At 59.4% G+C, this 27,496-nt stretch overlaps 1 protein-coding gene across 16 annotated transcripts in view; it reads right to left on the minus strand.

Annotated features, from left to right (window-relative positions):
• The window catches only part of TSNARE1 (t-SNARE domain containing 1), a 153,150-nt gene that overhangs the window by 112,867 nt on the left and 12,787 nt on the right, over positions 1–27,496 (minus strand). For 12 of the 16 annotated variants that reach the window (XM_045049986.1, XM_045049983.1, XM_045049979.1 and 9 more), the window contains exon 2: positions 3,295–3,420. In XM_045049986.1, coding sequence (XP_044905921.1) covers positions 3,295–3,420 — 126 coding nt within the window. Of the gene's footprint in view, positions 1–1,352; positions 1,469–3,294; positions 3,425–18,461; positions 20,254–23,236; positions 23,358–27,496 lie in introns of those variants that run through there. The other 4 variants (XM_045049984.1, XM_045049982.1, XM_045049978.1 and 1 more) reach the window with 3 other exon arrangements.

Here is a 27,496-nt window from a genome sequence, read left to right on the forward strand (position 1 = left end):
TTTAACCAAAATGACCCAAGAGGAAATAGAGAGCCTGGGTAGTTTTTACAACTGGAGACATGAAGTGCTAATCTAAAAAGCATTCCCCAAAGGGAACACTACGCCCGATGCTTTTGCAGCAAAATCCAGAAACACTTAAGGAACACAGAGTCCTGTCCCTCCAGAGACTCACACAGGGGACAAACACCCTGTCGCTCAGCATCACAGAGGCTCTGAGCAGCTCAGGAAGGCAGAAGAAGGGCGAACGCACTGGGGAAGAAGAGAAAAAAATGTCACTATCTACGAAGAACACCATCCAGACAATGATTATGGTCAATAGGAGTTTGGCAGAACGGCAGGATATAAAGTTGGGGGGCAAAAATCAATTACGCTCCGCAGGAAAAACGGGGTTTCTTCAAGAAATAAACTTCGAGGAAAAAAGGGCCAAAACGATGGAGAAGCTCGAGCTTCCGAGAGACGTGGGAGGCCTGTCAGCACACGGGTCTTCCCAGGGTCCCGCTTCCCAGCGCGAGGCCACCGAGCTGTGAGTGACAACGGGGCACATGTGACCAGGCCCTCTGGGGGCGCTCAGAGGCACGTGGACACGTCAACAGAGGGTGCGCGCTATGTCTGGGACTCACCACAGAATGACGCAGGGGCAGGCCAAGGGCACAAGGAGCTGGACAGGCCACGAGTAGACACCTGACGAGGTGGAGCGGGCAGCCCCGGGGCCCGCTACGTTATTGTGTCTACTCCTTGTTTTTCTTTTTTTGAGAGAGAGGGGGCATGAGTGCACACACGAGCAGGGGGGCAGGTGGCAGATGGAGGGAGAGGGAGAGGGAGAGGGAGAGGGAGAGGGAGAGGGAGAGGGAGAGGGAGAGGGAGACGGAGAGGGAGATGGAGAGGGAGACAGAGAGGGAATCCCAAGCAGGTGCTGTGCTGTCAGCATGGAGCCCGACATGGGGCTTGATCCCATGACCCTGAGATCATGACCCGATCCGGAATCAAGAGGCAGACGCTTAACCAAGTGAGTCACCCGGGCGCTGCAATGTCCACTTTTCTACGTTTGACACCGTCCACACCTTGAAAGTTTAAAAACTAAATAAAACGTCATGACTGCTTTTTTAAAAAACCAGCTACTGTGTATGTGAACCAGCAACAAAGATTTCGAACGTGTAATATTCAGAACGGTGCCGCTTACGACAGCATCGACAAACACGTTTTCTTCGTGAGAGCAAAGCTAACGAAAGGTATGTAAGATTTCTACGGTAAAAGTTGTAAGACTTTACTGAACGATACGGAAGAAGATCTGAGGAAGAGAAAGGCGTGCTCACGGACCGGAAGCCCACGGCGATGACGGGGCCAGGACTCACCTGTACCAGGTGAGTGCGGCAGGTGCACGGCAGCTCCCGCCAATGCTCCAGGCCCGAGGGGCGGGAGTCTGAAGTTCATGTTCAAGAACGAAGGGCCAGAAACACCCAAGCCATGTCTGAGAAAAACAAGTAGGACAACTTACGTAAAAAATACCAAAACCCGGGGCGCCTGGGTGGCGCAGTCGGTTAAGCGTCCGACTTCAGCCAGGTCACGATCTCGCGGTCCGTGAGTTCGAGCCCCGCGTCGGGCTCTGGGCTGATGGCTCGGAGCCTGGAGCCTGTTTCCGATTCTGTGTCTCCCTCTCTCTCTGCCCCTCCCCCGTTCATGCTCTGTCTCTCTCTGTCCCAAAAATAAACAAACGTTGAAAAAAAAATTAAAAAAAAAAATACCAAAACCCGTAACCCTGAAAACTAAGGCGGGATTTGGGGCAGGATGAGAAAAACTGACCAAGAGAGCCCACGCGGAAGCTGTCCCAGAACTCTGGCTGTGCGGGCCTGCAGGATGGGACGGCATCTTCGGAGACTAGCCCCAGGACTAGAGAAACAGCATCACGGCCCCACCCCCGCACACACCTCTCACCGTAAACAGAAGTCCAGGTGGTGAAAGACTGACCCCGGAAAATCAAACCTCGTCGTAGGAAAGGAAACCCGGTACCAGCTCGTGCCAGGATTTGTCACAGTGAACCAAAGTGCAAAGGTGACAGAAACCACAGGCACGCTCAGGCGCTCCAGCAGCCCGCACCCGCCCAGCAGGCACCACAGAGGGAAGCAGGCCCCCGCCGGGCAAAGATGCGGAGGGCCAGCTGACGGCGGGTCCGTCTGAGACGCAGAAGGGACCCTTACAGATCAGCAGTAACACAGCAAACTTGAGAGGAGAATTAAGGCGAATAGTTCTCAGCTGGAGACGAAATGGACCCGACCCATCGGTCACCAGAGAACTGGAAAGCGAAGCCAGAAGACACTGTTCCCCGCCACAGACCGCACACGGCCACCGGCCGCCACCGGCTGCCACGCGGCATGACGGGGACGGGCGCCAAGGGCACCGGGGTGGCGCCAGCACAGCTGACCAGGACGGGGCACCAGGGGCACCGGAGCGGGACCGGCACGCGCCTCGGGTGCGCGGCAGCCCAGACACAGCCAACGGGTCCCCTGCACCTGCCGGGCGACGGCGCCCCAAACAGACGCCCACGCTGGCCCTCGCACGTGGACCCGTGCAGGTGCCACGCAGCCACAGAGCAGGAAGACGCAAGGGGACAGCGACATTCGACATCAGTGATTCAGGAGCAAAGCCAGCAAACGGCAGAATAATAAATCGTACGGAACAAAGTTCCGAGACATGCAAAGGCAGCAGGGGGCCCTGTGGGGACGGACGGACACACACACACACACACATACACACACACACACACACACAGGCAAAAGTAGGAAGAAGACAAAGAAGCCAGAACCACGCTGTTCAGAGTGAGGCGGTGCTGGGACAGGGCAAGGGGACTTGGGAGTCCTAGAAGGGGGTCCCCACTCTGCCCTGCACCAGCTGCATGGAGCCCTGAGCCCGCCTGGCCTCAGTTTCCTCCCCTGTGTGTTGCAAAAATTACACCCCTGCACCACACTGTCATTAGGAAGACCAGTCTAGGCCATCCATCCACTCAGCTGTTGACCAGGTACCCCAGGCACCCCCAGACCAGCTCGGGGCACCTGCTGAGTGCCAGCCTGAGGCCAGAATGGCCTCAGACACCAGGTCCGTCCCCACGGCGGGCCGCCTCTCCCAGCGAAGCCTCTCCTGGTGCTGACCCAGTCCAACACCAACCACCCCGCCCCAGCCCCTGGCCACAGGCAGCACTGCTCCCACAGCCCACCCACCCTTGCCACCACCGCGACACAGCAGAGACCCGCCCACTGCCACCCCTGCCATCCTTCCAACGCCACGAGCCACTGTCATTACCTAGGGGCTGATAGCCTTGTCTGGAGGGTCCCCCGAAAGGGCCGTGGCTCCCCAGGCCGCCGCTGCCAGCGATGGATCCATAGGACATCTTTTTACAGAGAGCAGGGCCACTGCCTTCCCACAGAGCTGGAGGAGACAAAAAGCAGGAAGGGAGAGAAGAGGAGTTAGTGCTCCAGACCCAGGGTCACTCGGGCCCCTGCCCGCCCAGCCCACCGGCCTGGCTTCACGTCGTCCCCACCCCTGCATCTCAGCCCAACTGAGCCCCTTCGGGTGCCCACCTGTTCCACTGTCCTCACGTGAGGACAGACACCGGGAATCACCTCTCCCCTGAGCAAGCCCACCCCTGCCTGCCGAGCTGAGAACCTACGGGGCTTGTGAACCCGCCAAGCCTCTGGCTCCAGCTCAGTTCTTCTGAGCCTCACGAGTCGGCGGGAGGGTTGGGGACAGGCTGCCTGGGCCGGACCCACCTCAACACGTGGCACCGATGCAGCTCGGACGGGACACTGACCCTCTGTGGGCTCAGCGACCCCATCTGTAAGATCAGGGGGACGCGAGGCCCTGCCTCCCAGGCGCACAGAGAGCAGGAAGTGACACCCACGGTCCCGGCACTCTCGGAACACGACCGCCTGTATCGCCGCCTGAACACGACACCGGCCGTCCCGGCCTCGGGCACTCGGCCTCCTGCCCGCCCCACCTGCTTCTCCGGTGAACCACAGCTCCAGGGCGGCGGAAGGGACATCTCCAGACATGAACTGCCCCCCGGGACCCTCCAGGATCATCAGCTTCCCGGGTGGCCGCACACGTGCCATGTGCACAGAGACCCGTCCGGTGAGCGGCTGATCGGCCACGTCCCGACGGCGCTGGCTCGGCCCACGGAGCGCTCCCAGCAGGCCGGGCTGGGCTCCCAGCACATCGCAGCCACTACTCCATTGCCCTGGACAAAAACCCACGCGAGAGCGCGAGAGGGCAGGACTGTGACCTGCGAGCTCCCGGGGCCGGCGGGGGCCCACGGAGCGGGCTGCCCGAGCCGTCTGCCAGCCAGGGCCCCTCCACGGCCAGGAACTCCGGAGCACCCCAAAGAGCTCTGGTTTACGGGCGGGACGTCCACTGGTGCTTACTGGGTTACAAATTAAAACATGGTTGTAAAGCTATATTCAGTAACTCATCTTAGAACAACAGTAAATGCATCAGCTGTTAAATAAGCGACACAACTTTAGGACACACAACTGCATGTGCCCGGACAGAACAGCTCAGCAAGAAGATGGGCCGCCCGGCTCCCGGTAAATCCGCAAGCGGGCTGGACGGACGCGCTGGTTCTCACAGCTGCTTCCGGCTGCGACGGGACGGTGGTGGTTGGAGCGGATGACGAAATCTGGCCCCAACAGGACAGCTGTCAGGGGGGGCCCCGGGGGCCCCGCACGTGCTCCAAGGAGCGTGGGCCTCACATCCCGGATGCCTGCCGAGGTCACCGCTGGACTTGGCTTCCCGGATGCCCCACGAGGGGAGACGGGCCGCGCAGGGAGAGCGGGAGGAGCCAGCAGCAAGAGAGGACGCAGGGGTGACCGCCGGCCTGGAGGGGAGGTCTCGGCGCGGCAAGCCGGGCACCCGCACGCTTGCCAGCCCCTGACGGGAGCACGTCGGACGTGGAAGACGGAGCCCAGGACACACGGGGACACAACCCGGAGTGAGTGGCACCAGGAAGAGCGGTGTAACATGGCGAGGAAACGGCCGGGGCGGGCGCCCAGAGCAGCGGGCACACTCACGCTTCCCTGCGTGCCTCCACGGGCTTGCACGCCGTCCTCACGAGCAGCTGCGAGGACACCCCACCACTGCTCAAGCCGCAGACGGGGACACTGAGGCACAGAGCGGTAAGCGCCCAAGGCCACACGGCCGGCAGAGAAGGGTTTCGGATCTCATGGGGCGACCCCAGTGCCCACGACCTCCCCAGGTGGCCTCCTTGGGGGCAAATCCAGGTCACCCAGCCCCTCGCCACCAGCCCTGGAGACAGGAAGCACTGCCCCCAAAGCCCCACAGGACGCTGTCCGGCGCGCCCGGGGCACACAAGGTGCTGGGGACACCACGGCGCCCAAGTGCGGTGCTTGGTGCAAAGGTGGGAGACGTCTGCCCAGGAAGCAGAACAGGGACAGAACGGGACCGGAGGCCAGGATGGGCCTCCTGCCTCCGAGGGACGGGAATCGTGGGGACAGAGGAAACCAAGGGAAGGGGATGAGCAACCAGAAACCCAAGGCAACGGCCCTCATGAGCCATGAGGACAGAACCTAAAACCATGGCGGCCCCGTGAGGGCACAGAAGACACTTTCTGACACGGTGCAGGCCCTTCCCTGCCCTTCTTGGGAGAGGACAAGAGTCCACACTCCACCTAGGACGGAGAACCCAGGAAAACAGGCACGACCGCCTGCGGCACAAGCCAAGAGGCCCGGGGCCCAAGCTGTGCCAGGGCCAGGGGGGCGACTGAAGGTTCCAGAGCGGCAGAAGGTTCCAGACACACATCCTCGGGAGGGTGCAATCATGGCCGCGGCGTCTGGACCTAACCGAGCCCCAGGGAAACACGGTGAAGGGGAAACGAGGACGATCCCAGGTAATGACGAGGCTCAGCCCTCAGCAGCTGCGGTTAGGAACGGCCTCATCCACCTGCCAATAGGATGCAGCAAGGAGCCGTGCTGGAGGAGGGCAAGTGTGTGTGCTCGAGCGTGTGTGCACAGGTGTGTGTGCTCGAGCGTGTGCATGTGTGTGTGCGTGTATGCTCAACCAAGCGTGCGTGCGCTCAAGCACATGCGCGCGTGTGTGTGCATGTGTGTGCTTGGGCGTGTCTGCACATGTGTGTGCGTGTGCTCGAGTGTGTGTGCACAAGTGTGTGCGTGCACGTATGCACGCATGTGCTCGAGCGTGGTGCACGGGTGTGTGTGCTCGTGTGCATGTGTGTGCATGTGTGCTCAACCATGTGTGTGCACAGGTGTGTGAGTGCATGTGTGTGCTCAGTGTGCATGCGTGTGAGTCAAGCACACGTGTGAAAGGACACTTCAGTCGTCATCTTGCAAGACAGTAGATAGTGTCTAACTGTTGGAAACGACAGAGAAGTAGTGAACGAGCATGTTATTCAGAGAAAAGTTACCCAAAGATCTAGAAGATCAAAAGTAGCAGACCCTGGGAAGAGGAAACTGGAATCCCTGTTTTTCTCAAATAACCACGTAGGGCTCATTTCTTCTCTACACTCTGTATGTGTATAATCCTGAAACATTAAAGCTTCATTTTTAAGATTCCACTGAGATCATCACGCAGAAAGAGGAGTCTGGAAACAGAGGGGCGGGCTGCGGGGGTGTCTGCCTTGAGCAGACGACCCAGGCAGAGACCCACACTTTCTTCAGATGCCTGGAGGGTGGCCCCAGAGTCACCATGTTGTCCTGGGGGGCTACGAGGACCCCAGGCAGGCACAGCGCACTGGGCACCGTGTCCGGTGTGAACAGGGTGGGCCCCGGCACAGCCTTGGGGTCGTGAGCATCTGTCGGAAGTCGGCGGGAATGTCCCCTGGGACAGAAAGCTGTGGGGACCGGGGGCCATGGCTAGAGCCCCGGACTGGGCGGGCTTGGCAGCTCCCCAGAGGAAGCAGCTCAAGAGGGGTCCAAACGGGCGCAGGAAGGACTGGCCGACTGGGTCGGAAGGGAGGGGCAGCGCGCACACAGGGGAGCCCGGGGCCTGCCAGAGGAGGTGACAGAGGCTGGTGGGGGGGGGGGGGCAACACTAGGGACCCCAGCCCGAGCCCACAATGTGCCCAGCGCAGGGAGGGCAGCAGAAAGGGACAGAGGGGCCGAGCCCACAGCACCACTGAGGGGCGAACGGAGGCCACGGGGGCCACCCTCGGCTGCATCCGGGCAAGCAAAGGACAATGAGCAGCCCACCTGCAGAGGCAGGGAAGGGAAAAGACCCCCAGCCTGCCGCCTCGTCTGGCTCGCAACCTCCTCTTGCCGGGAACCACCCGCAACATGTGCCACCAGCGTCTGCTCGGCAGACGGGGGGTGAGGCTGCCCCACTGCCAGAGCCACAAAGAGGCGCCCCAGCCTGAGGACCAGAAACACCAAACACCAGTACCTGTCCTGGGCCCGCTGCTCCAGCCCCTGGGGGACCCAGAACCCAGCAGGGCCGCCCCCCCACCCCCATCGCTGGGAGACAGCGAGGGGCCGTGGGCACACACTCAGGTCCCCCAGGGGCCCTGTGCCCAGGCTGAGCCATCAGCTTCCTCCACACCGCTCCCACTCAGCCGCCCGCAGCCAGTTCGCACCCCGACCCTCAACAGGCGAGGGCAGGCGGCGGTGGAGTCAGACGGGGAGGGGGAGCAGCTGGACAAAGGCGGGGGCGGCCACCGGGGGCCCAGGCGGGCGGAAGCGGCAGCAAGGCCCCCGGGAGGGCCGGGGGTAGGGGATGCTGATGGGCCGCAGTACCCGGGAAGGGCCCTGGACCGCCTCGGAGCTGCCGGAGGCCACGGGAACACTGCCTGCTCCCGAGCAGGCCTCCCGTCGAGCGGCTTCCTCGAGCCGCCAGCTCCTCGGGCCCTGCACCCCCAGGGCTGGCGCCAGGCTCGTTGCCAGCAGCCTGAGGGAGCCATCTGTCCTCGTAGTGCCCAGATCCTGCTTCTGGGGCAGCAAAGGAAGTGGGGGGTGCCAGGGAACGCCCCAGCAACACAGCCCTGCCCCCAGGACAAAGCCCCTAAGCCCCAGAGGAGAGAACAGACGGACGGCAGGACGCCCCCGGACCCTGGTCGGGAGAGACCAGCGGACACAGCTCCAGGCTGGAGTCCAGCGGCCTGGACTCCAGGGCCGGTGCCAGGGCCAGGACAGGGCCGGCTCTGCCCCAGACGGGCTCCCGAGCAGGACATGACCTCTGCCTGCAGCTTCCTTCCATCGGCCTGGGGCTGTCAGGGGCAGGGGAGCCCCGAGACCCCGGCTGACCTTGCTGGCAGCAGAGAAAGGAGAGTATTTTCTAGACTGGGGTAGCCCTCAAGCTGAAGGGGACCCCAAGGATGGAGAGCAGGCGCCTGTTTTCTCAAGTGTAAAATGGGCAGCTGTCCAGCCCTCAGTGAACTAAGCAAGGAGTGAGTTCATCTTTGGGCCTGCATTCCCTGGACCGCTGACCTGCGCTGTGATGGGGACACAGCAAACTCAGCATCACACAGTCCCCCCTGCCCGTGGGGCCTCATGCTCCAGCTGGGCACAGACAAGGAAGGAGGCGGGAGACCGATGCACCATCATGGGGACCCTGCCTCAGTCCCACCCAGACTTCGCCCTGCCGACAGCCCTGGGGACCTGGCCCTCAGGCCTGGGCTCTGGCCTGGGGCGCTGTCCTTCACCTGAGTCCTCGCCCATCTCTACCCTGCTGCCCCTCTCTCGCCCTTCTTCCCCACCCCTGCACAACCACAGCCCTGGTTAATCTGCCTTTCCAGGCAACACTGCACCCGCCCGCCCCTCTGGGACCCAAGTGGGTGTCGGGCCGCAGCGGCACCGGGACCCCCCGCCCCTCCCTGGACACATGGCGAGCGCTTCTCTGGGCACAGAGCCGGGCTGAGGGACAGGACCCAAGCCACGACCGAAACGTGTCCAACACAGAGAGCGGCAAACGGGCGCCGGCTCCCTTTGGTGCCTGCCGTGTGAGGGATCAGCAGGGAGGTGGGGAGGCTTCCTGGAGGAGGCAGGGCCGGGTAGAAGAGCGTGGTACCAGGCGGTGCAGAAGGAAAGCTGGCCGGGGCCTCCCCCCACCGCCCGGACCGTCCTGCTGCGAACCACCTTCCGCTCACCTGGCCGCACGCCCCGCACGACCGAGGAGGCCCGCTGGGAGGGGACCCGAAGCCAGCGCTGCCCCGCGCACGGCTCCGCCCGGGGCCCAGCCGCCAACCCCGGCCACGCCACTCCAGGGAGGCAGGAGCCCCAGAGCTGCGTTGCTCAGAGACGGCAGCGCTGCCCCCGGGGAGGGCGAGGCTGGAGGCTGTGACGGCGATGCCCAGTCCCGCCCACGCTGCTCCAGGCAGAGGCCGGGCAGCCCCGGCTTGCCGATCGGGGCAGGTGGACACCACGAGTCAGCCCAGGGGAGCAGCGTCAGGCTGGGCCGCTACCCTCTACGCCCGCGCTTCCCTCGACGGACTGCTGCCCGTGGGCCCCCCAAAATGCCTGTCTCGCCAACGTGCCCTCACGGGTGCTGCGGAAGCCAAGCCGGCCTGGAGACCCTGGGCGAAGGCCACGACGTCACAAGACCCGGCTACCCAGCACGCTCGGCCGATCCGGGCACACCCAGCACCAAGACAGGAGCGTCACGCAGGCAATGTCTGGGGTGCATTGGAGTCACAGGCAGCCTTGTGTGAGGACGGACGTCTACCGTGCGTCCGCGGCAGGGGTGGGGTCACCTGTGCCGGGTACTCCCTGACCCAACCCAAACCCCAATTTTTAAGATGACAACGCTGAACGCACAAAGAGAAAGTGACTCACTCCAAACCACAGAGACAGGCAGGACCTGGGAGCCGGCCGCCGGCCCTCGGCGCCCTCCCCCGGCAGCAGCAGGAGGACACCTCCCCTCAGCCTGTTTCACCTCTGCCCAGCACCCTTACCCTCCCCAGGGAGCACCACTCGACCGGAGCTTGGAGTCTCCCGTTCAGATTCAGGTTTCAACATGCACAGGCCTGTGCAGGTCGATGTCACCACAGGCATGGCCCTGTGTGTGTGTGTGTGTGTGTGTGTGTGTGTGTGTGTGTGTGTGTGAGAGAGAGAGAGAGAGAAAGAGAGAGAGAGAGAGAAGCTCGTTACTTCCTCGCTTCCTCGCTTTGTCTCCCCACAGCAGGGAGCACACCCAGCACGCTGATCTTGATGCTAAAACACCATTCTTCCCCAAGAAGGACTCAGACTCCCCGGAGACACAGCTGATCCCAGGGCTGGGGCAGAGCAGAGAACAGATACACCGAGAACAGGGTGTTCCCGCTCGCTCGACAGAGCGGGAAGTGCTCCAAGGTAGGTGGGGACGTCACCAAAGGACGCGGGGGCCAGTGGGAAGGCTTCCACCGCCACATCCGGGACAGTCTGAGCCCCAAAATAAGTAACAGTAACGAAGGATTACAATCATTGAACAAAATAAAAACCCACGGGTCCACACGGTCACAAATAAATAAATGAGGGAAAAAAGGAAAAGCTCCTCCTTCGAGCAGAAAGCCGATAACGCAGAGGGAGTGGGGGAGGGGCGGCCGTCACGACCCTGATTCCGACAAGCGTGTCCAGGGTGCTACGGCTGCCGGGACAGGTCTGCTAAATGAGAGGCCAGTCACACAGGCTCCAAGATCTTCCCCAAGATACCTGCTAATTAAAAATGGAAAAACTGTAACTTTTCAGAGGCAGCTGGCAGACATCCCCTTAACCAAATGATCTAAGTGAACACGGTCACCGCGCACGGAGAAGCACTCGACAGCACCTCTGCGATCCCCCCCCCCCCCCGCGAGGGCCGCGAGAAACAGCAGAAACGACCAAACTGAGAAGCCGTCTACTCAATAACTGACCTGCCACCTTCACAAACGCAATCTCGGGACACAAAGACCAAGGGATCGTCCCAGAGCAAAGGAGGCTGAAGACACGTCATTGCTTAAACTAACAGGCGGTCCTGGATTTCTTTTGTAAGAAGGTGTTATGAGGACAATTCACAAGCTCTGCCCTGATGAACACGAACAAGGACGAGAGTTGCACCTGTGTTACTTTCCCGACTGGGACTGCCGCGCCGCGGTTGCGTAAGACGGTGTGTTTGAGGACCAGGGAGCATCCTGTCTGCCGCTCACCATCAAGCGGTCCAGAAGGGAACACGTTCGCGTGCGTGCACACACGTACACACGGAAGGACAAAGTCAAGGTGGGGAGGGGCACCGGGGTGCACACTGGATGTCTATCCATCTGGTAACTCTTCTGTAACCTAGAATTATCGTGCCCCAAAACTTTTAAGTTAAAAATGAAATTGGGGGCGCCTGGGTGGCTCAGTCGGTGAAGCGTCCGACTTCGGCTCAGGTCATGATCTCGCGGTTCATGAGTTGGAGCCCCGCGTCGGGCTCTGTGCCGACAGCTCGGAGCCTGGAGCCTGCTTGGGATTCTGTGTCTCCCTCTGTCTCTCTCTGCCCCTCCCCTGCTCATGCTCTGTCTCTGTCTCTATCTCTCTCTCTCAAAAACAAATAAATATTAAAAACCGAAAGAAAGAAGGAAAGTAGAGCACATGTACGTGAGTGAAGAAAAGTGCCGTGTCCACGGACAGACGCTTGAGGCTGGGGAACTAAGGCACTGGCATCAGCGTGATCATGTATTTTAAATGTGTCCGAAAACCAAGAAGCCCTCCTATTTTAAGCACAATGCATTAAACAACTCTTAGGAGAAAAAAGAAAAAATACAAACAAAACTTCGGAAATTTCCAAAAAAGAACCAAACAGTGAAAACATCGCACAAACATATCAATAAGATACATTTAAAAGAGTGACCAGAGGAAAATCCACGACGCTGAACGTTTCGTGAAAAAAGGTGAAAACAAACAAAATCCTTAGTTTAAGGGTTTGGAAAAACCCATGCGTTTACCCACGCACTGCCAGCTAAGGTGCCCACTGCGCACAGCGCTCCGAGGGTGGAGGACGGTGTGCCAGGAATGACGTCGACTCCTGTGCCTGCCGTCCGTGTCCCCTCGGCTTGCAGCCATCCTCTGACCACAGGCCCGGGGGGCCTGCAGCAGCTCACGCACAGGGGAGCCACGCGAAAGGAACCACAGAGAAGTGCAGTATCCCCAACACCTGCCTCCTGCCCGCCTTTGCTTTCCCGTGAGCTTCGTGGGCTGTTTCCACGTCACGTAAGCTCACGTCAGTTTGATTTCCTGTTATTTGTAGCCCAAGATGTTCTAATGAATACATCCACCCTTAAAAAAAGTAAGTTAAAAAAAAGCAATAAGATAATTCAAGAGTACCCGAAGAAACAATATAAATAAAAGCAAATATTAATGAGGTAAGAAATGGAAAAACAATAGATCTGACTTGTGAATCAAAACCCTATTTTCTCAACTACTGACAAAGGAGACAACCACTAACACGCTCAAGAAAAGAGGGAGGAAGCAGAGATATGTCATGTGAAAAATTAGAAAGAAAGAATAGTCGCTGAAACAGAAAGAAGGTTACGGAATCGTAAGGCTGTGCTTTCCAACGTCTACACGCCAAAGTGGTGCAACACAGATGAAAGGGGTTGTGTCTCCGGAAAGTGAGGTTCGCCAAAAGTGACCCACCCGAGACAGCCTGAACAGACGAATCTGGAGAGAAGAAATAGAAACCGTTATCATGAAGCCACCCCCACAAAACACCAGGGCCAGATGGTTTTGCAGGGGAATTCTGCCACATTTCCAATGCTCCATAAATTATTCCAGGGCGCTGACGATGGAGGGAAACTTCCCGACTCTCTTCGGTGAAGCACGTATGACATTGGTACCGAAACCTGATAAACGCGGTCCAAAAACAAATGGTGAACCGGTTTTGCGTTGATGTGAAAACACTCAATAGGTTACTAAGAAAACAAAGTCCAAACCCCCAGGTGTTTCTTTCTCCCTGAGTGCAAAGCATATTCAATGTTAGGAGCCGGCAGCCACAGCAGTGGACCAGAGGGAAGCCTACAAGCTGTCCACAGATGGCCACCAAACCCTTGACGGAAACAGAGGAGAACTTTCTGGAGATGATGAGGTCAGCGCCCCTTAGATAGAAGGCCCAGGAGAGGGCACAAGCACCGCCAGGCCCAGCACCGCCCAACGCCGCTCCGGAGGCACCGGCCGGCCCACGCGGCCTGACGGCAGAGGCCACCGAGGGGCGACAAGGAAACGGAACGCACAGTCTCTTTGCCACTGACACGAGGGCATGTGTGTAAAACCCAACCTGAATGCCGAAAGGCAAAGATGCAGGTGTTGCAGGAGGGTGCGAAATTCGCCATCAGAGGGCAGGACCCTCCACACACGGACGCCGGTGAGAGGACGGAGCAGCAAAGACACAGCACCGACGACGAAAAGGACAGGACACCCGGGAACACACATGCAGGGACGAGAGAGGAACCGGGAAGCACGTCTAAGAGGAACCTGTAAATCACTCCAGGGGGACAGAGGGGCAGAACTGCTCCAGCAGAAAGACCCCCCCGCTCCCGGATGGGACGACCTGGCCTCATGAAGATGTCCGCTGTCCCACCCCGATAAAAACCCCAGCGAGCTTCCTTAGGGAGCTCAGAGGCTGAGGGTGAGTCCGCGTGGAAAGGCAAGAGGAACAGACGATATCCAGGAAAACAGCAAACAAACTAACGGGAAGGACCACTATCCCCAGACCCGACATCCTGAGAATGACAGGCGGGCAAAGGCCACGACACGGACGGATCTGGAGAACATTCTACGGGCAGAAAGGATCCGGCACGGAAACGACACGTGTGTGATTCCACTTAGGAGACACGTCCAGCACGAGCAAATCCATGGGAACAGAAAGCAGACAGGTGGCTGCCGGAGGCTGGGGCAGAGGGATGGGGACGGACTGCTCCTGGCTGTGCGCTTTCTTTTAGGCCGGCGAGAAGGTTCTGGAATGAGAGAGTGCTGACGGAGGCACAGCTCTGTGAACAGCCCGAAAACCGCTGGGCTATACGTTTCCAAAGGGTGAGCTTCAGGGTATGTGAATTCTCTCTCCGTAAAGCTAGTACGATAAACACCAGAGCGCTTCCAAAACTGCAACTCTGTGCGTGAAGACGTCAACCGACGGAATAAGGAAGTGTCAAGACAGACCCATGTACACACACACGTGCAGCAGACCAGAAACGGGGATTCTCAGCTCACCCGAGCGCAGGGAAGTTTCCTAAGCAGGACGCACAATCCCAACATCGTCAAAGGAAAGACCGCACACGGGACGGGCGCCCTGCCCTCTCCTCAGCCTCCGGGGTGCTGGGGGGACAGTGAGCCAGTGCAGAGGCCTCCGAACACTAACTAGTGAGCCCTCCTGCCACTTCCCTGCTGTCTCCTGTCAAGGCACACTCCGCGAGGCCACCCCGCGGGTGGGCCTGTGGGGTCTAAGCGCCCGCCCCCGCTTCTGCTTTCTTCCTGTTCTCTCCTCCAGGCCCCTTGGCCACTCAGGCCCCACCCTCTTCCTAGCACTTTCCTCCCTCACCTGTCTGCGGGGACGCTGGGCTCTCAAAAGACACGCGTGTGTGCGTGCGTCTGTTCTGGTGCCACAGGAAGGAGAGACGGGGAGACAGGAGGGCGGTGCCCAGGACCAGCTCCCTGGGAAGAGCCCCCTCCGGCCTTTGAAGCAGCTACAAGTCAGACCGGGCTGGTGTCCAGACCCTCCCCACCCCCTTCAGAGGTCAGGGCCCTGGGAGCCCAGGACCCGGCCCGGCCTCACACCAATGGGAGGTAGGGAGACGACAGGGACAACCCGGACCCTCCCCCCGACACCCACTCGACCCCCAACGTGCCCAAGAAGCCACAGCAGAGCGAATATAATTCAGTGACCGCCGCCCTCCAGGAAGAGGCCAGGGTGGGCCTCAGAGCTCCCGCCAGGACCGTCCATCGGCCACTGTCCCCGGGACCTGCCTCAGGCTGCTGCGGGAGCCCAGGTCGGTGACAGGTGGGGACTCGGACGTCAGGGACCCCAAGACCACCACGCAGTGGAGGGCCTTGGCACTGGAGCTCTGCAGGGCAAGCCCACCAACAGGTCCTGCTGCCACGCAGGGATCTGCCCCAGCACAGGCTCTTGGCCGCAGGCTGGCGCTCCAGAGAAGGGCCACCAGGTTGAGCCCCGCAGGCACTGGGACCCCTGAGGCAGAGGCAGGGAAGCAGACAGACAAGAAGGAAGGAGGGAGGACTCAGCACACAGGGTGCACAACACAACCCCGCAAGATGAAGCAGCAGAAAGAGAAGCCAAACCTGGGGCGACTGGGTGGGGCCGGTCGCCGGGGACACGGCTTCTCAGCACGTCACTTCAGAAGCGGGAACTCCATGAACCGAGGCCCCTCAAGGATGCTCTCAAATGAAAACAGTTTGAAACGGGAAAGAGGCACTGGGAGAGGGGGCAGAAAGAGGCCAGACGGCAAAGGGGGACCCCCGGGGCCCCGTGCCCTGCCCTCAGGGGGCCTGGAAAGGCCTCTGTGGCTCGCAAACCCACCAGACCGTCACCGCCACACAAGTGCACGCTGGACACAACCCGCGGGGCAGGCACCCAGACACGGGAGCTCCGGTCCCCTTTCTACCAGAAACACGGGTGCGAACACAAGGCGCGACCCGGGAACACCTCGCCTCCAGGGCCTGCCCAGCGGTGGCCCCCCCACCTGGGTGGCGATGCCAGAGGACAGCACGCCTGGGGCCACGGCACACCGGGCCCCATTCTCCGTGCTCCAAGACATCTCTCGGGGCCGCCGGGCACCCACAGTGCACTCCGCATCCGGGGCCCTGTGACAACATGGGTGACCTCCCAGCTGCTGCCCACCCTGTGCCTGTGGGGGGCAGGGACAGGTCAGGATCACCACAGAGCAAGGCAGTGTGGGCAGCAGCAGGCCCATCCCTCCTTGCCTCTAGGCCCCTGCATAAGACATCCCCACCTGGGGAAAGAGGAGGGTGGGCAGGGGGAGGGGGCAGGTGGAAGGGGAGAGGAAAGGGGGAGGGGCCAGGTAGAGGGGAGGGAGCAGATGGGGGGGTGGGCAGGGAGAGAGGGAGAAGAGAGGGGAGGGGAAGGTAGACGGGGGTTGACAAGTGGAGGGGGAGGTGGGCAGGGGGAGGGGGGTAGGCAGGAGGAAGGGGAGGGGGGAGGAGGAGGGGGAGGTGGAGGGGGAGATGGGCGGGGGAGGGGGCAGGGGGAGGGGGGTGGGCAGGAGGAGGGGGAGGGGGTGGGCAGGTGGAGGGGAGGGGGCGGGTGGAGGGGAGGGGGCGGTGGAGGGGAGGGGGTGGGCACCCAGGCAGCACAGGCCCTGGGGCGGACACCAGCTTCCTCTCTCCTCAGCATCTGCCAGGCAGGCCTGGTAGCAGCCAGCCACAGAGCCACCCGCCGGGCAGTCCATGATGCGTCTCCGGCCGAGTCCCCGCCCCCACCAATCTGTGACGGCGCACGGGGCACAGTGTCTCACAGCCCTGATCCTGGAGTGAACACATCAGATCATTCACACGGAAAACACCATCGCACCCACCGGCCCATGTCACGGTCCTCGCGGCACGGCCCCAAAAGCAGCCCCCACACCGGGGGTCCCACACGGGAGACACGACTCGGGCCCTACCAAGCCCAGGCCCAGGCCACAGCAAAGGAAGAACAACGTGTGGACGGAAGAAGGGAGGAGGGGGTACCCCAGGCGGGAGGCTGGTGACCAGCTCCCTCTTTACAGGACAGCCCCAGGCCCAGGTCCCCACGTGTCACTCACCAGCCTTGTGACAGGACAGAGCCGCTCCTGTCCCCGCTGTGTGCACTCCGCGTCCCGCAGAGCCGCCCAGGAGTGAGTGCGGCACAGTGGGACAGGCTCAGCCGCCGGGGCCGCAAGGAGTGCCCGTCCCTGCCATCCCTCACAGGGAGACCTGAGCCCTGGGGAAGGTGCGGGGACAGGACAAGTTGAGGACCAGAGGCCCTGCCACCCGCAGGGTGCAAATGAGGAACGCACAAACCCACCAGCGGACACTCCGGCTGACAGTCCACCTGCCCTGGGGAAGCAGCGGCTTCAGGCGGCCCCGTCAGGACCCAGGCTGGGCAGGGGCGCAGCCGCAGACCAGGGTTGAGGAGAAGTGACTGCTGAGCTCACAGCCACCTGCAGGGGCCCTGCCCAACCGCCGTCCTCAGCGAGGACTCCAGGCACACGGAGGGATGGAGAGATGGGGGGATGGAGGGACGGAGGGACGGAGGGACGGAGGGACGGATGCTCACCGGAGTTCACACAGGCGCCAAGGAAGGGGCCCCACCTCCTGGAGCTCACCCCTCCCCCCACCAGGCCACAGTGTCCTCCCTTGCCCCGTGCTTGATACACCGGTGAGCACAGAAGATCCAGAAGACACCAAGCCAACTGGCTCCTCATCTAAAACCTAAACAAAGCCAATCCACAAGGACCAAAGGGTTGAGGATTTAAAAGAATTTTTTTAATGTTTATTTATTTTGAGAGAGAGAGAGAGAGAGAGAGAGAGAGCGAGCATGAGCAGGGGAGACACAGAATCGGAAGCAGCTCCAGGCTCTGAGCTGTCTGCACGGAGTCCAAAGCGGGGCTCAAACTCACGAACCATGAGATCATGACCTGAGCCAAAGTCGGACGCTCAACCGCCTGAGCCACCCAGGCGCCCCAAGATTTTAAAAACGTATTAAATATAGAATATTAGGGGCACCTGGGTGGCTCAGATGGTTGAGCATCTGACTCTTGGTTTTGGCTCAGGTCATGATCCCACGGTCTGGGGATCAAGCCCCACGGTGGGCTCTGTGCCTGCTCGAGATGCTCGCTCTCTCTCCCTCTGCCCCTCCCCTGCACTCGCTCGTTCTCTAAAATAAAAAAATAATAATAAAATAAAAAATAAAAATAAATAAAAGGTTAAAGCAACCCAAAAGACACATCTCAGAAATACAAAAGTAACGTTAAACACACATACACACACAAGAAAACACATTTGGCAGCATATTAAATTTAAAAAAGATTTTGTAAATCAAAATGCAACAGCAGCGAGATTAAAAGGCAGCAACGCTAGAAAGACCCGCACCACAACGGGACAGAGGCTGCTCACGTTCACACGTCAGGCACCCCTACAAACTGGTCTTTAAACACATTCGAGGGTGATGAAAACCAGCCAGGATGTGTGCAGATAACCCAAAGAAGAAACGTGCACGGCCCAGCCACCCGAGAAACAAGCCCGGGGGAAACCACAGGCGGGTGGGTCGGTGTCCCCACGGGGGAAGAGACAAACCCGCACCCGCCCTCCAGAAGATGGTGGGCCTGCAGACACAGGACACCCGGGGACATCGCGTCACACACGGGAAGCCAGACCACGGAGAGTTCACGTGGTACGACACCACGAATGTGAAATTCTAGAACAGGCAGCGCTCGCGTCTGGTGCGGGGGGACCTGCCGGTGGGCGGGAACGTTGACCACGGCGGCGGTGGCGGTTTCACGGGCGGACGCAGCCCTCAAAACTCACCACACCCAGCACAGGAGAGCTGAGAGCGTCGCCGTCCGTCAGCTCCGTCGCGGTCAAGGCAGCGCGTGGAAGAGTCGGACGAACCTGCTGAGACCGCCACCCCGGCAGATGAAGCGGGGCAGCTGTGAACGCCACGGAGAGCCACGCGAGGGCAGATCCCACTTCTACGAAATGTCCAGGACAGACGAGTCTATGCGGACAGACGCAAACCAGGGGCTGGCAGGTGGATGAGAGACAGGAAGGGAAGTGACTTCTGTGGGCCGGGGGTTTCCATCTGCAGGGGTGAAAGCGTCCGGCAACCACAACCCGTGAGTGTGCTACAGCCGCTGAAGCGCACGCGCTAAACAGGTGCCCTGCAGGGGGGCAAATCATGCGTCTAGGCGGTCACAGAACTGCTCGGAGCTCTGCGGCTGAGTGGCAGGTCAGGGGAGGCCGTGGGCACACGAACCGCGCTTGGGTCCCAGCACCCAGGGTGTGAGCTGCTCGGGCTTTCCGAGTTCTCTGCCAGGCACACGTCGCTTCTTATTTTCAGGAGAAATAAAACGAATGCCCTCACTTCACCAGGCACACACATCAGCGCTCCTGGGCTGGGCAACAGGGCAGGACGACGGGGAGGACAGGACGGTTTCAGGGGCTGGAGGGCGGGGGTACGCGCAGGCATCCGGGCCACGGCACGTGTCAGCCTTGGTCACGGATGCGTCCCCGGGGCCGGAGCGGCGAGCTCGAGTCCTTGTGCTGGCTGAGGGACCCCTGGCACTCCAGCACTGGGCACAGGCTGCCCGGTGCCCCAGGAGCTGCCCCGGGCAGCAAGGACCTGGAGCAGCCAATATGTGGTTCGACAGTGCGAACCTCTGCAAATGGCCCACCCCGTGTTGTCCATCTCTGCTCCCTGGGAAAGACGTTCACTGGGGACACTTGGTCCCCACCGGCCACGGCCTGGCCCAGGATGAGCCCAGGCTGACCCCCGATTCGGTCACCAGCGGCAAGTGGCTGGGCCACACGGTGAGCGGCCCACGGCCGGTGCCCCATCTCAGCCACTTCTGCATCACCGGCACCTGGCCCACTCCGTAAATGTCTGCAGACGAGTTATTCCCTCCCGCAGCCGGGTGCCGGGGCCATGAGGCACCAAGGGAGCCAACTGGCGGCCAGGCCCAGGTCCCCGCGCCTTCTCCTTCCCACACCCAATGCGGCCTCCAAACAGGAGCGGGGGCACCCGTGGTGGAGGTCAGGGCGTACGCAGGGCTCGGGGCTGGCGGCAGTGTTAGGGAGCAGAGGTAGGGAGACTGAGGGCTGGCGCTTTCCTTCTCTTCCTCCACGTGGTTTCCCTGACAGTAAGAGCGTGGACACGACCACCTTGATGCAACAGGACCGACAAGACCTTCCCAGACGTTACCACCCGACTCATTCCCACGAGGCAGGCACAGCCATCACCCAGGTCCTGGCCACAGGAGACCCTTGGTGGAGGCCCGGGGGTAGAACTTGCCCCAGACCACCAGGCAACTGGGCAGAAGCGGGTCCCCCAGCCATCTGTCTGCCAAGGTGGGCCCGTGTGTGTGGCCAGGGGGTGGCTGCTGGCTCCCACGGATGCTGCCGCTTCAGGCCGGCCGGCCGGAACCCAGAACCCCTCCCCGAGGGGAGGACACGGCAAAAGAGGTGTTGGGGAATCGTGACTACTGACGTTCTTGTTTCCTTCCGCGGGAGAGTTGGCTGCGGGCCAGAGCGAGTCCCCTCCCACGGGGGACCTGGGCACACACCCTCACCTCTCTAAGGTGCATCTGGGTGCAGAGACCCGAAGTCAAAGAGCCCCAGTTCGTGCTCTCACCCACGCTCAGGCCACCATCCCCCTGACCGATTTCTGCCCTCCCCCCCCCACACGCCCAGGCCAAATGCTCGGCCCCACGCACATGTGCGCCCGTGTGCACCACAGAGCCAGAGGCAGAGGAGGCCAGCTGGGGGAGCTGCGATGGCGCGCCTCGGAGCGTTGTTATAGCAACGTGGACTCCACGTCACGCAGAATGCCAGCCAGGCACCCCAGGCACCTCGCGGAACAGCGCCCAGAACGGGCCGCAGAGCAACAGAATGGCTGACGGCACCAAGGGGCGGTCAGGACACCAGCCGAGCACGCCCTTCTCTGTCTCCACCTGCCGCGCCGCCCCCGCCCTCGCTCCCCTCTCTGGGAAGGCCACGGGAGGCCAGCCCACCGCCCAGCTGCCTGCTCCACCAGCGGAGCCCTCGCCCAGGATGGTGGCAGCAAAGGAGCAAGGAGGCAGCCCGAGTCACAGGGGTGGGGGCGGAGCCATCCACACAGCTGCACGAGGCCCAGAGACTTCTGACGGGGGTGGGGGCAGGCAGCGGGGGCAGGGTTGGAGCGGGGGCTGGGCTTGGGCACAGCTGGACCGGTCACCATCTAACCCTCGGACCCACGGCAAGGGAACCTTAACTGTCATACTTCACGGCTGGGAAACTGAGGCTCGGAGAGAACAAGAACTTGCCCAGGAAGCCGTATCAGAGGCCGAGGCAGGATCCAGACCCAGGTCCCTGTCCTGCCAAGGCCTGTGTTGGCCCCACCCCACTGGGCCTCCGCCATCAGACCAGACCGTCAGGCTGCAGCTCAAGCCATTCCGGGGCGTCACAGCCCAGCTCTCCGCACAAAGGCCAGTGAGGGAAGGACAGCCAAAGCACCAGCAAGAGCTTGCCGGCAGGACAGCACAGCCCCAGGACCCCTCTGTGTGGGACCAGGCGCGGAGGGGCTGAGTCCACTGGTCACAGGGAAAGGGGGCAAGGGCAAACATAAACCTCACTCCTGACGGCACCCCCTGTACGACCCCGTGCCCGGAGCACCTTCCCCCTCAGGGAGGGAGGACGCAGGGCGCTGGGGGCACAGTGAGGAAGCCCTGTGTAGGGGGAGCAGGGGAGACGTGGGACGGGGCCTTCTCCCAGCAGGCACCGTCACCACCACCAGCACCATCAACACCGTATGTGTCTAGCTTCACCTTCAATCCCGCTGTCCCATCACACTGTCCCAGCAGAAGCAGCCCCACAGCAGCAGGACCACCAGGAAACCCCCCTGGCACTGCCACCTGCCATCACCCCCACTTCAGTGTCCTGTCCTCCCATGAGCCACCAGCCCCAGGGCCACCGCCCAGGCCATCAGCACCCCTCCTCGCCTGCAGCAGGGATGGGAGGCTGGTGGCACTTTGTCTGTTGTTTTAACGGGAGGAACTTCAGCAGGGTACCAGCTGAAGAGCAGAGACCCGTGCTGCTGGAGGGGGCAACGGCTGCAACAGGATCTCAGGGAAGACGGCGGGGGAAGAGGGGCTCCCCTCTTTTAGAGTTAAATCACAGAGGGGTGCCACCACTCGCCCAGGGTGGCAGGCAGCAGGCACAGGCCAGGACCCCCAAGCCCACACTCTTCACCACAGCACTGAAAACACAGACCCACCCAAGAGGGGTCTCCCGGTGAAAGGAGAGCTCTCCCTCACCCCCAGCCCCCAGCAATACCCCACAGCCCTCCCCTGACTGCACGCCCCAGCTGCTGGTACCGAGTGCCAGGCCGGTGGCTCTGACACCAGGACAGACCTGCACCTCCAGCCACTTGCCCCTGGGGTCAGGGGTCTGCAGGGAGGAGGCATCCCTGTGGGCAGGAGGGGCTGCCCGGGACGGAGGCACCCCCACTTCCGAGGCTCCCACAGGGACACCCTGGAGCTGTCCACGGTGCTGACTGCAACAGGCCCACTCAGCTCTGAGCCCCCACAGGGCCAGCCTCTCCAGCCTGGAGCTCAGCCCTGCAGAGCTGGTGGCCCTTCTGTCATGGCAGAAGGGGGCCGGGGTGTGGATGAGTCCTACGTGCCAGCACCGGAACAGGCACGGGAACCACACCGACCTGTTTTCCTTCCCACAGTCTGGATCACTGAATACAAGGAAATGAACTGAGCATAGTTTTTCCTATTTCCTCCCAGAAATCACATTACGATGGTGAGGAGAATGACCCTCCCCCCACCAAAAGGTAATCAAACAAAAACCTTAAAGCTAACTGAACACTTCGTATTCAGAGGAAGTAAGAAGTGACTACAATTTGCAGCCCTACAACACAGGAAAAACCCGCAAAGAGCAGGTGAGCTGAGCAGAGTCCTCACAGGAGGAAGTGCAGGGAATCAGAGTGGTGGGGGAGGGGGGGAACAGCGCAGGGGCAGGTCTCGGAAGGACCTCACGTTCCCTGAACACCACAGACTAACCCTGAGTCACTGAGAACAGAGCCAGGCAAGGAGGGATGTCAGAGGCAGCCCGAGAGGCCGGTCAGGCTATGTCAGCACAGCAGCCGTGACTATGGGGAGAAGTGCCCAGATGGGTGGCCTGCGGGCACAGGCTGCTCCCCTCTAGGCCCCCCTGCCCCACCTCTCTGAGAAGGGGGCAGGGAGGGTCTTACGAGGACTGATCCAGGGAAAAAAAAACAATTTGTTCCAAAATGAACAATAAAGTCCCAAGAGCCAAAACAATACTGAAAAAGAACAGAGTTGGAGGCCTCATACTTCCTGATTTTAAAACTTACTACAAAGCTACGGTCATCAAAACTGTGGTGTCAGCATAAATGTCGGCATAAAGACGGACACACAGACCAGAGGCAAAGACCAGAGAGGCCAGAAACAGACCCTCACGTATGCAGTCGAGTGATTCCCACCAGGGTCCAGGACCACTCACCAGGGAAGACCAGTCCCTTCAGCACACGGCTGGGAAACTGGACATCCGCACGCAGCAAAACGAAGCTGGACACTTACCTAACCCCATGCACAAAATTAGCGCAAAAAAAGATCAAACATGGGAGCCGAAGTCTAAAACCCAAGAGAGAAACACAGAGCAGCAGTTTCGTGGCGCTGGACGTGGCCGTGGCTGTTCAGTCTGGCACCAAAAGCACCGGAAAAAGAAGAAAAAAAAAAAAGATGAATCAGACGCCATCAAAATTAAAGACTCTTGTGCATCAAAGCACACGATCAGCAGCGTGAAGAGGCAACCCACAGACCGGGGACAAACGTTGGCCAGGCACGTCTGATAAGGGATTAATACTGAGCATATAAAGAAACTTCCTAAAATTCAACAACAGAAGGGCCAGTCCTATTACAAACGGGCAAAGGGCCCCGCACAGACATTCCCTCGGAGAAGACGTGTGACGCGGACCCACGCTCGACATCGTGTGTCAGAGAAACGCAGGCCACGGCCACAGTGAGGTGCCGCCTCACACTCAGAAGGACGGCTACTGTCAGAACAACCCAGGAAGCAACAAGAGTTGGAGAGGATGTGCAGAAAGGGAACTGCATGCACTCCCGGTGGGTGTGCAAAATGACAGAATTCCCACGTGACCCAGCAGCGCCACGTGTGGGCAGATCCCTAAAGGAATCGAAGGAAGGGACGGAAACCACGTTGGCAGCGGCCAGAACACGGAAGAAACTCAAGTGTCTGTGGACGACGGGTGGACAGATGTGGTCCCTCCACGGCGCTACTGCTCAGCCTTGAAAAGGAAGGAAATCCCGACCCTCCAGCACAGATGAACCTGGAAGGCACGGTGCTAAATGCAAACAGCCAGACACCAAAGGACAAAGGCTGCGTGACTTCACCAGGAGGAGGTCCCCGGGGGCCTCGGGTTCTGAGACAGGAAGTAGAACCATAGAGGCACGGGCTGGTGGGGCGACGGGAGCTGGTGTGCAACGGGGACAGAGCTTCAGTTTGGGAAGAGGAGAGTTCTAGAGGTGGACGGTGGTCGTGGCTGCACAAGCTTATAAATGCATCGAATGCCACAGAATGATATACTGAAAAGTGGTTGGAGTGGGTGGCGCCGGGCGGGCTCTTGATCCCAGGGTCATGAGTTCAAGCCCTACACTGGCTGCAGAGTTCACTTTCAAAAAAAAAAAAAATGATTATAATGGCAAATTTTATGTTATGTATATTTTACTAGAATAAAAAAAAGATTTTAAAACTTTTTTAAAAAGACCAGTGAAGGAATTGCCCAGCATTGATACACTACGAGGCGGGGGTGAGGGACAAAGAATAGAGCAGGGACACCTGCCGAGAGGTGAGGGACACCCACACACCCCACACGAAGCAGAGCAAAGCCCTGAACTGCAGAGTCACAAGCACTTGTCCCTACGTGGGAAGTCCACAAGCAGAGTTGCAAGAACTGACTCAGAAAGAGAGAGAGAGAGTCTTGGCCCAGAAAACAAAGACAAGGGTCACAAAGGACAAAGACAAGAGAGGTGACCCGCTGAGGACAAAAGAAAGACATGACAGCCTCAGGGAGAAAACAAGCTGGGCAGGCCCGGGCGCCCTCCGAGGGAGGAGACCAAGGAGAGGCCTCTACAGGACGTGCAGAGGACAGAGGGTCCCTTCAACACGCACGCGGCGCCCCAGCCCAGAAGCACCGTCTGAACACGCAAGCCCCGCCCATCAGCCATTCTGAAAAAGCAAGTGCAGGGCAACCCTCCGCCTTCGGGGGGGCCAACGGGAGCATGATGAGAAGGGTGGGGAGCACCAAGCAAGCTTCCCCATAGGTGCAAGACAGACAGACGTGGGGCTGGAGAGACAGACAGAAGGCAAACCACACAGGTGAGTGTGGAGAGGGGATGGAGGAGGAAGGGGACGGGAAGGGAGGTGGGCGAACCAGGTCCTCGCCTGGGCAGGAAGAGCTCCGAGGCAGAGGACGGACGGACCGCCGACGCTTTCGTGACAAGTACAAGTACTAATGGCACGAAGGTAGAGCTGAGGAAGGGAACCAGCTGTGCTGACCGCACCCGAGTGAGGAGAAGAAAATAACAAGGCGCACCGTCACAGCCACGATCCGCGGAAGGGGTACTTGTTCCTCGCTGCCGTCAAGCGAGGACCGCGGACTTGACGGCAGACCAGACAGAGCCGCGGGTTCTGCAGGTCAGGACAGTTTCTGCAGGTCAGGAGTTCGCCCGGCCGCCTGCGGCTCTGGGAGGCGGCTGAGACCCCTGGCTGAACACGGGTCCGTGCGGCCACAGGGCTGCGGTCAGCTAGTCAACCCTGGGCCAGAGCCCCCCCCCCCTCCGGCCCTGCACCACAAGTCCTTCTCACTCTCAGACTCTCTCACTTCTCCCTGTACAAAGTCCTCTGCTTTTAAGGGCTCAAGGAATCACTTTGAGCCTACCCAGATAATCCAAGATCAACTCTTCCTTTTAGGGACCACAACCTTAATTACACCTGCAAAGCCCCTTTCTGCCATAACACACTCCCAAGTTTCATGGCTTAGGGTGGCTCCACAGGGTTGAAGGGTCAGGGGGGACGAAGACAGGAGGAGATAATATTCTGCTTGACACAGAAGGTACTTAATAAGGCGGTCCCCACACACAGAGCGCTAATGGCATTACGTGAGGCAGCAAAACAAAGAGAACCCTTACGGCAGATACAGACTCTGCCTAAATGTCAGAACTATACAGACTTCAAAAAATAAACAGAGAAGAAAAACCCACCAGAGAGTAGAAGACGTCAAACACACACACACACACACACACACACACACACACACACAGAACATGAGAACTTAAATCAAATCTAATTGATCTACCAACTATCGTACGTTAGTTTACCTTCTCCGGTGAAATTAAAAAAAACAAAAAAAAGATTCTCAGATCGGATCACACAGCCAAATCCAACTTCATGTGGCACATAAGAGACACATCTGAGGTCCTTCAAAAGGGTCAGGAATAAAAGGATGTGCAAAGGCATACCAACAAATGCAAACTAGCGGAAGCACCATTTGTCACGACCCGAACGCAGGCAACACAGAAATGGGACGGAGAAGGGCACTTCATGATACTAACAGGTACAACTGAGAATAAAAATAAAATAGTTTTAAATAGCCATGCCCCACGCCACACAGCAGCCAACATTCACAGGAGAGACAAGGAGAAAGAGACAGAAATGTGTCGACGGCAGAGACCACGATTCACTCGCCTTGGTCCACGGCAGAGCCAGCGCACAGGAACCAAGGGGACGTGTGACCCAAATGACATGGCTGAGGCTGTGGAACTGACTGGTACACACATCAGCCTCCATACATCCAGGTTCGAAAACAGAGCCTCTTTCCGAGCACCTGTGACACAGTGACAAAAACAGACCCCACATAAGGCCACAAGGAAAACTGCATAAAACCCAGAAAGTCCAAAAGGGAACAGTCCGTATTCCCTGATCAAAATGCAACTAAAACTTTCGTTAATGACAAAACCAATGACTCAAAAGGCACGTCACTTGGAAATTTTAAACCTTGCTCCTGAACGATCCTTTGACCAAACAGGATAATATAAGCCAAAATCACAGAGCTTCCAGCAGTGATGATACAGAAAACATATTTGATCAGAACTTAAGAAAAAGCTCTTCCACACGAAACACTTTTTGGAAAAGAACATAAACAAATGAATCAAGCATACAAATCAAACACCGAAGAAAACGGACAACCTGAAAAAAAGCAAAGGAAGTTAACTGTAAGCGAAAAGCGATGAGTTACAAGGCAGAGAAGCAGAAAAATGAATTTAACGAGAACATCTTAAAGCCGAATCTGTGAAGAACAGTGAGAGTGATCAAAGAATCACTACGGTCGGCCCTTGAACAAGGGGTGTCCGGACTTCAGGAAGGCTTCCAGCCAGCAGGCGGCCATCGCTGGCCAAGCTTCTGGGGAGGTGCAGGTTACACACAGATTTCTGACCGTGCAGGGCGACAGTGAGCCCACCCCCCACTGAGTTCAACGGCCAAGTGTAGCAGCTAACCCAACCAAGCAGCGGTGGGAGCAAACGGGAGGGAAATAGCCCCAGAGACCAAGAAAATTAAAAGACTCATAAGAGACCATTTTCCTCGAGTCTACGTGAATTAATCTGGCAGCCTGGATAGACTGATATTTGTCTGGGAAAATGTGCGTGATTTAGAAGACTGACCCCAACAGAGAAAACTTAAAAAAGAACTCTCTTTCTTAAAACGGAAACAAAACAAACTAACAAAAAAGCCCCAGCTCCCTCCCCCACAAGCTTCACAGG

This window comes from Felis catus, chromosome F2, assembly GCF_018350175.1.
Source record: "Felis catus isolate Fca126 chromosome F2, F.catus_Fca126_mat1.0, whole genome shotgun sequence".
Taxonomy (NCBI): Eukaryota; Metazoa; Chordata; class Mammalia; order Carnivora; family Felidae; genus Felis; species Felis catus.